General features: G+C 64.3%; 7 protein-coding genes across 7 annotated transcripts in view; 4 read left to right on the top strand and 3 right to left on the bottom strand.

The window, feature by feature from the left end:
- Window positions 1-172: 172 nt before the first annotated feature.
- On the top strand, window positions 173-1,149 carry AMSG_09629 (uncharacterized protein; the record flags this gene model as incomplete). The annotated part of the gene is made up of 2 exons (XM_013898729.1): window positions 173-1,102; window positions 1,134-1,149. Exons 1-2 carry the CDS (start codon window positions 177-179, stop codon window positions 1,147-1,149), a joined length of 942 nt encoding a protein of 313 aa, XP_013754183.1. The 5' UTR covers window positions 173-176.
- Window positions 1,150-1,173: 24 nt separating this feature from the next.
- Window positions 1,174-4,641, bottom strand: AMSG_09628 (uncharacterized protein; the record flags this gene model as incomplete). The annotated part of the gene is made up of 1 exon (XM_013898728.1): window positions 1,174-4,641. One exon carries the CDS (start codon window positions 4,639-4,641, stop codon window positions 1,174-1,176), a length of 3,468 nt encoding a protein of 1,155 aa, XP_013754182.1.
- A 78-nt stretch (window positions 4,642-4,719) lies between these two features.
- AMSG_09627 (major vault protein) lies at window positions 4,720-6,361 on the bottom strand. The gene is made up of 2 exons (XM_013898727.1): window positions 6,304-6,361; window positions 4,720-6,130 (listed from the first exon to the last, which is right to left on the bottom strand). The coding sequence occupies exons 1-2, from the start codon at window positions 6,314-6,316 to the stop codon at window positions 4,800-4,802; spliced, it is 1,344 nt and encodes a 447-aa protein (XP_013754181.1). The 5' UTR covers window positions 6,317-6,361; the 3' UTR covers window positions 4,720-4,799.
- Window positions 6,362-7,190: 829 nt separating this feature from the next.
- AMSG_09626 (sjoegren syndrome nuclear autoantigen 1) lies at window positions 7,191-7,988 on the bottom strand. The gene is made up of 3 exons (XM_013898726.1): window positions 7,895-7,988; window positions 7,527-7,610; window positions 7,191-7,427 (listed from the first exon to the last, which is right to left on the bottom strand). Exons 1-3 carry the CDS (start codon window positions 7,944-7,946, stop codon window positions 7,234-7,236), a joined length of 330 nt encoding a protein of 109 aa, XP_013754180.1. The 5' UTR covers window positions 7,947-7,988; the 3' UTR covers window positions 7,191-7,233.
- A 17-nt stretch (window positions 7,989-8,005) lies between these two features.
- Window positions 8,006-8,839, top strand: AMSG_09625 (COMM domain-containing protein 2; the record flags this gene model as incomplete). The annotated part of the gene is made up of 2 exons (XM_013898725.1): window positions 8,006-8,017; window positions 8,261-8,839. 2 exons carry the CDS (start codon window positions 8,006-8,008, stop codon window positions 8,837-8,839), a joined length of 591 nt encoding a protein of 196 aa, XP_013754179.1.
- A 608-nt stretch (window positions 8,840-9,447) lies between these two features.
- On the top strand, window positions 9,448-11,256 carry AMSG_09624 (uncharacterized protein; the record flags this gene model as incomplete). Its single annotated transcript, XM_013898724.1, has 2 exons — window positions 9,448-9,514; window positions 9,629-11,256. The coding sequence occupies 2 exons, from the start codon at window positions 9,448-9,450 to the stop codon at window positions 11,254-11,256; spliced, it is 1,695 nt and encodes a 564-aa protein (XP_013754178.1).
- A 235-nt stretch (window positions 11,257-11,491) lies between these two features.
- Window positions 11,492-11,549, top strand: part of AMSG_09623 (uncharacterized protein) — a gene marked incomplete at its 5' end in the record, with an annotated part of 1,796 nt that continues 1,738 nt past the window's right edge. Inside the window, one exon of the mRNA XM_013898723.1 lies at window positions 11,492-11,512. Within this exon, the coding sequence (XP_013754177.1) occupies window positions 11,492-11,512 (21 nt within the window). The remainder of the gene's footprint in view (window positions 11,513-11,549) is intronic.

The raw sequence follows: 11,549 nt of genomic DNA, 5'->3' as shown, positions 1-11,549 counted from the left end.
AGGGGAGGAGGAGGGCGTGGTCAAGTGCCGGGTGGGCGTGGGCGGCGGGGGGGAGGGTGGCGAGCGGTGCCTGTCGGGCGGAGAAGTGTGGGCTCGCCATCGGCAGCGGGCACAGATAGCGGACGCAGGCAGCTGGGCTGCTGCCTCCGGCGGAGCAGGACATCTCTCGGCACGACATGGCAGATGGCGGCAGCGGCGCCTCGGGCCTGCGCCTGACGTTCCCCAGGTCGTGTCTGGTGGCGCTGCGCGGGATGTGGGTGCGGTCGCAGGAGCTTGGCGTCGAGCTGGCCGGCGTGCTCGAGGTGGCCGGCGACGGGACGGTGGCGATGGCCACGAGCCAGGTCGAGGCCGAGGCGCGGTGTGGATACGCAACCGACGGGTACACGGTGGCGGACACGGCGGCCGACGACGCGGCGTACACCTTTCACACCCATCCAATCGAGTTTGACAACGACGACGAGGCGCCGATCAATGTGCCGAACCTCATCTCGTCCGAGGACATGATCGGCGCAGTCCAGGATGCCGCCGCCAACTCTGGCTTCCTCTCCAACCCGACAGGTGCCAACATGGTTGACGTCCTCCTTTCCCCGCTCGGCATTTTTGTCTACGGTGCCGGCCGGGGCGTGCTCGACAAGTGGGAAAGCTGCGAGCCGGAGATCACCCGCGCGATGGCCGTCGAATACGCCGCCCACTTTGCGCGCTCATCGCGCGGCCTGCGACGGGCGGCTAGGGCCAAGCTTGAGACCGACATCCTCACACTCGACAACGACGGTCTCAAGGCTCACATCGCCGCCCACCAGGACTCGCGCAACATGTTCTTTGCCGAAGTTGAGAACGGGATGATGAACGACGCCTTTGACGCCTACATCGGCTCGTGGGGCTATCTGCAGGAGGGCAAGGGCCTGTACGCAGAGGTCATCGCGCCGCAGTTTGAGGATCTTGGCTACACTATGCCTGGCTGCCGGATCGCCCCGTCGGCGCCTCGAGTTGTGCAAGAGGCCTGGTTCTCGTCGGCCGAGTTTCTGGCGGCCGATCCGAGTCGCGGCTATGCCGAGCTGGACGCGTACCTGGCGCTGCTGCGCGACGAGGGCTTTCGAGTTGCGTTTGTGTCATGGGCAGCGCTGGCAAGCGAGGCCGGAGCGAGCGTGAGCATGTGACGTTGGGAAGCAGGTGCTACTCTGACGACGACGGCGCCGGCGCCGGCGCCGATGCCGACGCTGACGACGAGGAGGCAGTTTCGGGGTCGAGAAACGTGATGGCGCGCTCGATCTCTGACTCTGGGAACCGAGCGAGCGGGTTGTACCGCCACTCTTTGGCGTCGGCAGGGAATGAGCCGTCGCGGAGCTCGACGAGGAAGCGGACAAGTAGCGTTGGTGAGACCTCTTCCTTGAGGAGCGAGAGCGAGAGCGGGGCATTGTGGACGGCGGCAACGAGTGAGGGCAGGAGGATGGGACGGAGCGCCGGGGACGAAAAGTACTTGAACGGCAACGTGGTCATGCGTTGAAGCAAGGTGGGGCGGCGGCCGGTGGCGAGCGCCTCCTGTGCATCAGAATTGAACGCCGCGTAGTAGCCGATGAGCAGGAGGAGCTCGGCAAGGAGCATCTCTGCCGACGAGCCAGCCGATGTGCAAAAGACAAAGAGGTTGGTGAACATGTGGACGGCCTCCTGTCGCGAGAGCAGCGACTCTTCGGTGAGCGCGGTCTGGACGAGGACCGCGTCCGACGCCGCAACCGTGTTCATGAGGCGGAGCGCGAGCTCAAAGACGGTGAGTGTCGCCGGCGACAGCGCCGGCACGGAGTCGGCGGTTTCGAGAGGGCCAGCGCGGAGGAGGATCGAGTTGAGAAACGTGACCATGTGCGCTGGGACTGAAGCCTGCTGGAACGCAGTGAGGAGGAGCGACCGGACGACAGTCGAGCCGGATGAGCCGTCGTCGTCGGCCGTGTCGCGCGCCGCGCCGGCGAGAGAGTTGAGCATCTGCAGCGCGCGAATGACAAAGGCGGTGGTGGGCGAGGGCGGCGAGCTAAACGTCAGCTCGCCGTACGTCATCATACAGTCGACGACGGCCTCAACAGCCTGCATGTGGACCGCCTGTTTGAGGAGGTTGGTGCGAAGCCGCCGGATCCGCGGTTCGAGCTCTGCAAAGCCTGCCGCGTCGTCGGGATCGAGCTTGCCCGCAAGTTCGGCAGACGCAGCGTCGCTGAGCTCAGGAGCGCTGTCGCGCGCCGAGCAGAGGATGGTGAACGCGCACACGAGGGAGGCTGCGGTCTCGAGCTCGCTCGGCACCAGCGTCTTGGAGACAAGCGTGATGGTAGCACGGACGAGTGCCGACGCCTTGCCTGACGCCAGAATGGCAAGCCTGACGTGGCGAGAGGCCCGAATAGCCTCGAGGAGCACGACCGAGGAAAGACCCAAGATTGAGGGCGGAACATTGCTGAGGGCAATGATGTCGAGGAGCGCAAAAATGACACCGTCCGAGGTGACCAGCCGCGACCAGGCCTCAAAGTGAACGCCTGACGTCGAGCCGCGCACCGACGGTAGTGAGTACAGCGCCGCAACGCGGCGGACGGCATGGAAGCCGCTCTGAACGTCGAGCGCGGTGAGGGCGCGCCCGCGCTCGGCAGCAGCTACAAACTCGCGCAACGCACTGGCGAGCGGGGTGAGGGAGGTCTTCTTTGGCGCCGGTGGCATGGCACCAAACTCGGCACGGCAGGCGGCGGCGATGACAGCCTCAAGCCCGTGCGGCGAGAGTCGTATGGCGGCGGCAGCGGCGCGGAGCTTCTTGCCCTTTTTGCGCCCAGCCTGAGCGCGGGCGGCGCGGGCCTCGCGCTCGGCAGCCGTGAGTGAGAGCAGGGCGGTGCGGGCGTCGACGACAGGCGAGTTGATCATGTCTCCGTCGGTGAGCGCAAGGCGGGCGGCGGCAACGACGTGGGCCTGCGACTTGAGATGTTTGGCGATGGAGGCCTTGGTTGGTGTTGGCAGGTCACTGACACAGACTCGGCAGATCTTGGGCTTGAGCGGGGCCGTACCCGGCCCAGCCGCGCCAACGATCCGCTTCTTGGCCGCGTCCTTGGCGCGCTTGGCCTTGGTCTTCTCCTCCTTCTTAGCGCGGAGCTCGGCAGTCCGGGCCTCGTCGCGGAGCAACCGCCGCTGCAGCTCGGCCCGCGACGCAGCCTCGGAGAGCTCGCGCACAATGGCGTTCTCCCGGACCTTGGCGTCTTCGGCCTGAGCCTTGCGGACTTTGGCGGCAAGTGCCTCCTCGCGTAGGACCGCAGCCTTGGCCTGCTTTTCGTCGGCGCGGGCGGCGCGTTCCTGCGCACGCTGCCGCTCGAGCTCACGGTGTGCGGCGACGCGCTCGTTGTGGTGTGATCGCGCCCGAAGGATTTTCTCCTGCTCGACCCGCTCGCGGGCTTCCTGTGCCCGTGCCTGCTTCTCGGCCGCAATACGTGCGGCCTCGTGCGGGTTGCGCTTCTTGCGCTCGGGCGACGAGAGCTTGCGGTGGAGGTTGCGTCCACGGGTTGGCGACTGCGGCGAGGTGTAGTCGGCCCATGCAAGCTTGCCTGACCGAGCAGCAAACTCCTGGAAAGGGTCAAACTCGCCCGTCGGCAGCTCGTCGTCGTCGCTCCATCCGGAGAGCGGTGCCGCTGCTGGCGAGGTCTCTGGTTTGCCCGAGCCAGACTCGGGTGAGACCTCTGACGAGGCCTCAAGCTCAAGATCGGGCAGCGGCTCGGACGGAGCCTTCGCCGTGCGTGGTGAAGTGGAGCGGTCGGCCGTGGCCGAAGAGCTGACGGCCGACGGCGAGAGATCGAGCGTGCGGCGAGCTGAGCGCATCCGGTTGGGGCTGTGCTGCGGCGAGCTGGCATTAGCAGCAGCCTGGGCTTTGGCCTTGGTCTGGGCCTTGGCCTTGGCTTTAGCCTTGGCCTTGGCTTTGGCCTTGGAGCCAGCCGGGGAAGCCGCCTGCGCGGCGACGGCGGCGACAGTGGCGGCGGCGGCGGATGCGGCCAGCGGGTTGCGGACGATGTTCGCCCACGAAATGGGTGCAGTCTTGGAGACGTATGCACCACGGACGTCCCACGAGATGGGCTTAGCCTTGGGCTCGTTCTGATGCGCAGTCTGCTTGCGGATGCGGTCAACAAGGAGGTCAAAGTCGGCCGACGACTTGGCGAGGACCCGGGCGACCTCCTCGCACTCGTCGACCGACTCGCGGACCTCGCAAAGCTGGTACAGCGAGTCGATCGAGGTGTGGACCGAGTCGATTAGCATCTGGAACCGCCGCCAGTGGTCCTTGTCTTCTTCGCTCCCGCGCGCCCGCCGCCCGCTCGCCCGGGCGGAGGCGGCGCTCTTTGAGCCGCGCGCGAGTTCTGGAGCCGCGCCGCGGCCGACGCGGGCGGCGGGTACAGCAGTGGGTGCAGGTGCAGCCGACCGTAGCATGGCTGGCGGCGAGCCAGCCGGCGACTTGGGTGGCGGGCTCTTCGCCGGGGATGCTGCCGCCGGGTCGGGTGGAGCGTCCGGGTCGGGCATGCCGGCGTACGGGTTGGCGCGCACAGAGGCGTCGTGCGGCGGGAGGCGGGCCGAGACCGAGCGGGCTCTGTTGCGGGCCCTGCGCTTGCCCTTGCCCACGCGGGTCCACCCTTCGGACGACATGTCTGCAGGGCGTATGGGGGGTGGGGTGGGGTGGGAGGGGGCTCACCCGGCAGCCTGGTACCCCCCCAGTCGTCAGGGCAGGGCGCGGTAGAATTCAATTCGGAAAGTTCCTGCACGACGGCACAATCCGGATGGAGGCTGAGCGGGAGGGCGGGCGGTCAGGCAAACGAGTGGGTAGTGAGCCAGAAAAAGGCGTTGAGCCAGCCCTCGATGTGGACGAGGGCGCGCTTGCGGGCGAGGATGCGGACGGCGGGCGGCGGGACGTACGAGCCCGGGCCATACCAGAGCCAGCGATCGCCGGCACGGCGGGCAACGCCGGCATCGTCAGTAAAGTTGAAGCGGGCGGTGAGGAGAAGGGCCTCCTCTTCGCCAAGAACGCAGGCCGTTCCGATGCCAACGTCGTCATCAAGGCGCTCGCCAGGCTGGAGGAAGAACGAGGTTGGGCCGAGGACAAGGCGCTGGGCGCCGATGTCGGGCTCGCCAGACTCGAGATCGACGGGATCGTTGACGACAGCGTACTCACCGTTGGCGAGGGTGATGAGGTCGTCGACGCTCACGACGTGCTCGGCAACGCCCGGAATGTGCATCTCGCGCATGGCCTTGGTCACCAGCCACTCGTCGCCAGTCTTGCGCTCGACACCGTAGACGTCGGTAAAGTCGTTTTCAGCCCGGAGGTGCAAGGCGGTGGTGTTGGTAAGGACGACGGCGTCGACAACGCCGACCACGATCTCCTCGACGTCCGGCAAGTACGCGCCCTCGGAGAGGACAAGCCACTCCTCGCCGGCAGAGCGAGCGGTCCCGGTAGAGTCGACCGTCGAGTTGCGGGCCTGCAGGCGGAGCGCCTGGTTGGGCCCGAGGACAACAGCCTTGAGCGTGTCGAGAATCTCCACTTCAACTTGCGGATAGTAGGTCCGATGGCCGCGGAAGAGCCACTCCTCGCCGGCGCAGCGCGCGACGGGCGCGTCTTCGGTGAGGCGGTCCGTAAAGTCGCGCGTGGCCCGCAGGCGCAGGGCCGTGTTCTCGGGCACAACCTGTAGCGGAATCATGGTCTTTGGCGTCAGCTCCTCGCCCGGATACAGCGCAAATGGGTCCGGGTAGTCGCGCGCCAGCCGGACCTCGCGGTCGCCGTGGCGCAGCTTGGCCTGGTGGTGGCCGTCAAAGACAACGGCGCCGCTCGCGCCGTCGCGGACAACCGGATTCGACACGATGCAAAAGTGCCGCGGTGGAAGCGCTACCATCGGCACCGGGCCGAGTACTACAACCTCGTGGTCCATGCAGGTAAAGGTCTGCGGGCCTTCCACCACCCGCGTCACGTTGGTGTTCGAGTCGGTGACATGCAGGTACGAGAACGGCGGGATCCGCAGGATCTCGATCTTCGGTCCAGAGCCTGCAGACGATCCAGATGCCATGGCGCGAGAAAAAGGGGGGGATGAGGGTGTCGACGGGTGTGTTACCGGCCGCTCGTTGTTGTGCGGGAGTGCTACGCGTTCTACGGTCGAAAGGGGGTGGGCGGGTGGGTGAGGTGGTGGTGCGAATGGAAGAAAGGCTGGCAGAAGGAGGTGGAAGGAAGGGGAGAGAGGGAGGGGGAAGAGAAGAAGAAACGGCGAAGGGTAGCGGAAGATGGGGGAAGGGAAGGGAAGGGGAAGGGGGGGGCATGCGTACTGGTCTTTGCCATCCACAGGCGACAGAGCACGTGTAAGAGCGGAGTGGTGCGGAGTGGTGCGGCAGGAGGAGCCAGTGGCCCCAGCAAGAAACGCGATCTCCGGACTCGGACCCAGCACCAGCGGAAGCTCCACCTGGCCGGTTTCCGACACTGATTCACACACGCAGAGCCATCTGCACGTCGACAACAGATCAAAGCTGTTCAGAGCTTGCCGATCAAGCTACCTGATGAGGTCTGGAATGGAGAGCGAAGCTGTGGGGGGTGACGGAAGCTAGGCCCAACTCAACAGCTGCCGGACGCCGACCGACGTGCCTCCATTTAACTATATACTTATATAAAATAAACAAATCTATTCAAAATATTTAATTATATGATTGAAGCGTTTTTGTTACCGTTTTTATTTTTGAATCTATATAATCAAATATATTTACGAATACTGAAATATTTTACAATTTGCCTAAAGCCCTCTGCTGGAGCAGGCGGAGGAAGCTCTTGAAGGAAACCCCTGCACAACGCGCCAAGGACTTGATCGTCCATGCTATACAGCACATCAACAACAAGCGGGAGTTGTGTTCATGACTTGAGCAAGCTGGATAGACTGTATCTGTTGCAGAACATGAATTATCGGCGAGAAACCAACCAGTCTCAGACGGGTAACTTCGGTACTTGTCGCTTGTCTCGCCATAGCCGATGACCGACATCGCTCCCCACATGTGTATCTTTGCTGCCTGGCACTTCACGTACTCTTCGCTCTTCCTCTCTTCTCCCAGCGGCATCGTCTGCTCCGCTTTGTTGTCACGGCACGTATGGCTTGTCGATCGGATCAACCGTGCCCGCCCGCGATGACATCTCGTCCCGGACATGGGTGGCCAAAACAGCCTCGGACGAGTGTACGCATTTCTTTACATGGGCCGCAAGAGGGCAGCCGCTCACTGGCCGACCTGCTTGTTGAGGTTGACCGTCTCGCGCTTGAGCACATGCAGCAGCGTCTGCGACGACTCCAGGATCTTCATGTACGCCTGCTCCGTCTCCTGGATGGTCTTGTCGTACTCGTTGCGCGCCGAGATCTTGCGCGCAAGCGACTCATTGATCCGCGACAGTCGCTCAGTCAGGATCCGCAGGTCTGCGCCGCCGTCGCCAGCAAGTCAAGCACCATGAGTCCACCCTGCCCGTCTTCTCTTCCTCGTGCTCCCCTAACTGTTGTTTCATCCTCCCGACGTACCATTCGAGATCTTTGCCTTCTCTTCCTCTTCCTTGAGGATCGCCCGGGAGATCTGCTCGCGCTTCTCGCGCAGCTCCTCGATACCTACATCCATCCCGCCGCCGCCCGCCGCCGCCCGCCCGCCGCCCGCCGCCCGTGAGTCGCTCACTGCCGCATGCAGCGCCCCTGCCATCACCCCAACCCACACCCACCGCCACCCACCAGCCCCCCTACCCCCCTCTACCCCCTCTACTCTACTGCCGGCAGCCTGCGTGCAGCAGTGCGCGCCCGGTGACCCCCGCCGGCGGGCGTGTGGCGGCGGCAAAGCGCGCGCAAATTCGGCGCCGCAAACGGCGGCCGCCGGCCGCAACCCTTTGCCACCCACGTACTCTTCACGAGCTCATTGTTGAAGTTCTGCAGGGTGGCGCCCTGCTGTGCCATCCTTTGCGTGTGTGTGGCTGTGCGTGTGTGTGGTGGGACGAGTGGCCTGGACAAAGGTCATGTTCCCGAACGTTCCCACCTCTGCCCCTCCCCACCACCCACCGCTCGCCCTCCGGCCGCCCCCCCCCCCTTCCTCCCCCTCCCCTTCCCCACTTCCCACTTTCCCTAACCAGTCGCAGGCCAACCAACCAGTCACGAGCCAGCCACCCCTCACACCCCCACCTCACCCCCCTCACCTACCACCCTTCCACCCCTACCCTAACTCTACACACACACACACACACACACACACAATGCCTGTCCTTGTCCTCAAGGACGAGCTCAAGACCGACCTCGCCCACCTGGCGGGCCTCCCGTCGGCGGCGGTCGACCAGTTCTGCACCCTTGCCGTCCAGTTCCTCAAGCACGGCGCCAACACAAAGGTCTTTGCCGGAGCCGCCAGTAAGCTCGGCGTGGCTGTCGATGTTGTGGAGGCCTCGGTCGAGGGCCTGTGCTTCCTCTTCTCCGAGGCCGCCAAGCTCCGCCTCACCGAGGCCGAGTTCCGCGAGTGTCTGGCACCCATGGCCTGGCCAACCGGCCTCCAGGACGCCATGCTGGCCCTCTATCTGGCCGAGGTCGACAACATTCGCCTGGTCCAGGCCGAACTGTCCATGACCCTCCCACGCCTGCACCACGCCTCGTGGCGCCTCGACGTCCAGCTCGCCTCACGCTCCGTCCACTCGATGGTCAACCCGCTGTACTACCTCGAGCTGCAGCTCAAGGACGCGGCACACCCCTCGGTTGTCCTTCAGCTCGACTACGCCAACATGAAGCACCTCACCTCTGTCCTCGAGGCTGCCCTCGCCGAGTCTAAGACCCCGTTGATGAAAAAGGTGGTCCGCAACATCCACTAGATGTGCGACCAACTGCGTCGCCCAGGCAGCGAACAACTTTCTTCATCCGCTCGCTCGCTAGATCGCGCAGCTCAAAAGCTGCTTACCACCACGGTGTAGACAAACATATCTGGCAGACATGACACGCCGGCTCAGCACCTCGTACCTTCTTACTCCAGCCCGATACATACGTCAGAGCACCCCCTCCCCTCGCCTGCCGCAGCCACCCGTGAGTTTGCACCGCTTGCCAACCCGCGACTGCACCACACTTTGTCATCATCACTACTAACACGCCGCAACCCTTCTACCTGCATGCTACATGTGCAGGTGTGCAGGATGCCATCCGAACCTCCCACTGCTTCCTCATCGACTGCGGGGATGTCTGTATTCGCCATCTCCCTCCTCCCTCCTCCTCCTCCTCCCCTCCTCCTCCGCATCACTCCTCCCCTCCCCTCTAACCTCTTCCTTCTCTCTCCATCTCCATCATCTCTCATGCCTTGGCCAGCGCCAGGCGCGAAACTGGCTGACGACATGATGCCTGAGCCTAGCTTTTCAACCTGTTGCACGGGGCGAAAGACCCTACGCTTGGTACACGTCTCGCCTCTGCTTCCTGCTTCAAAGGATTCGAGATGATCGTAACCCGGCGCGTGGTTGGCATTGCATGCCTGGCCGTGCTCGTGGCTGTGTTGGCAGCAGGTACGTGGACGAGGGCGAGTCAGGGCGCGTGGACCAGAGGGCGGAAGGAGCGATCGAAAGGCTCGTTTTTTTGACTCACTCTGCACGGCCGGTTGGGACCGATGGCTGGTACAGGCCCCGCCCATGGAGCACTGAGCGACGGCATGGAGTGCCAGCGGGTGAACGAGTTGCTCGACATCAAGGTGTACTGGAACAAAACGTCCGCCACGACAGTCGACCTTGCTATCTCGGCACCCATTGACGCCGGCTGGCTTGGTCTCGCCCGCTTTTCAGGCGGAACCATGTCGGGTGGCGATTTTGCCTTTGCTTTTCTCGACGGCACAACGCCCAAGGTGCTGGACGGCTTCCGCTCGGCAGCCGGCAACGAGGTCATCTCGATCGACTCAACCAACTCACTGACCAACCGCGCGGTCGAGCGCGTCGGCGGCGTGCTCACGGCTCGATGGACCAAGGCGCTCGATGCACCTGCCGACAGTGAGGATTTGACGTGGGCCGGGACCGGCTCCAACGCCATGGCCTTTGCCATGAGCACGTCGAACCCATCGGATCCGCCGGTTTCAAGCGACTTTCATTCTGGCGCCTACAACAAGTTCTCAATCGACTTCACCACGACGGCAGTGTGCACGCCACCGCCGCCGCCGGCCGCGCCGCCTCCACCGTCGTCCGCCGCCGTCGACCTTACCGACGCCTTTACTTATGCCGACGGCGATTTTGTGATGAAGTTCAAGGTTGATACGGTCCGCAATGTCATCTCCATGTCGCTGTCCAAGTCCGGCACCGCCGGCTGGGTTGCTGTCTGCTTCACCACTCGCCCCGGCCTCATGGGCCCCGGCGATGTGCTGATGGCGTACGCGTCGACTGCCGCCAGCGGCGGCTACATCGTCTCCGACCGGCAGAACCCATCCGGCCGCGCCGCACCCGCCGCTGACGCCCAGCAGGACGCCCAGGCCGTGGCCGGCGCCGAAGTCGGCGGGCGAATGACCGTCGAGTTTGTGCGGGCGCTCAACACGAACGAGGCCGGCGACGCCGTCATCACCAACTCAGACATCAACATTGTGTGGGCCATCGGGTCGGCGACGCCCGGTGGTGGCGCAGGTACCGCCCTCTCGCTGCCGTCCAAGCACGCGTCGACGTCGACGTCCGAGATCAAGATCAACTTCTTCACCGGCAAGGTGACCGAGGACAATCTCCGTGAGCGCATCATCAAGGCCCACGCCTGGCTCATGATCCTTGCCTGGATCTTTATGATCCCCGGTGGCATCCTTACCGCCCGCTACCTCAAGGACGCGCTCGGCGTCTGGTGGTTCCGCGTTCACCGCGTCACCCAGTGGCTCGCTGTCCTCATGACCTTTGCCGCCTTTGGCATGGCCATCTGGTTCACCCAGGAGGACTTTAAGGGCGAGAACAAGGCCCACAAGATCATCGGCCTTCTCATCGTCATCGTCACCTTCTTCGAGCCCATCCTCGGCGAGCTGGCCAACCTCATGTGGTCGCCCGACCGCAAGGGTACCCCCATCTTCCCGGACATCCTCCACTGGTGGTTCGGCCGCTTCCTCTCACTCTTTGCCATGATCAACGTCTACCTCGGCATGAAGGCCAAAGAGTGGGGCGCCGCGCCATACGTCATCGTCTCGCTCGCCATCGCTGGCTACTTTATCGCCTTTATCGTCCTCCAGTTCTTCGTGGGCGCCGTCCATCACAACGCCTCCGACGATGACGATGACGGGACCGAGATGAAGTAGGACAGTACCACCCTACACCCTAAACTCATTCATCGTTCATTGTCTACCTCTCAACACCCGCACCCCACACCCACAGCCCCTGCCTGGTAGGTGGCCGCTCGACGGCCGCCCGTCTCCCGTCGCGCCAACCCATCACGCACTCGTCCCTCCCCGCCTCCCCCCCCTCCTCCCCCCCCTCCCTCCTCCCCCCTCCCCCGCCCCTAATACTGCACCATGGACATATCCTCAGCAGTAGATGCTGCGGTACACTCCCCGGGTACGCACCTCCCCCTCCCCCCCCCCCTCCCCTCCCC

This window comes from Thecamonas trahens (assembly GCF_000142905.1).
Source record: "Thecamonas trahens ATCC 50062 unplaced genomic scaffold supercont1.52, whole genome shotgun sequence".
Classification (NCBI taxonomy): Eukaryota; order Apusomonadida; family Apusomonadidae; genus Thecamonas; species Thecamonas trahens.
Note: the sequence above shows the minus strand (reverse complement) of the source record. Positions and strands in the feature narration are given on the sequence as shown.

Bases quoted from the DNA above. Each gene is read 5' to 3' on its own strand.
- AMSG_09626 (XM_013898726.1), bottom strand. From the start codon at position 7,946: ATGGCACAGCAGGGCGCCACCCTGCAGAACTTCAACAATGAGCTCGTG. The intron at 7,611-7,894 runs GTACGTGGGTGG...GGATGGATGTAG, and splicing joins CAACAATGAGCTCGTGAAGA to GTATCGAGGAGCTGCGCGAG. The intron at 7,428-7,526 runs GTACGTCGGGAG...ACGGCGGCGCAG, and splicing joins GAAGGCAAAGATCTCGAATG to ACCTGCGGATCCTGACTGAG.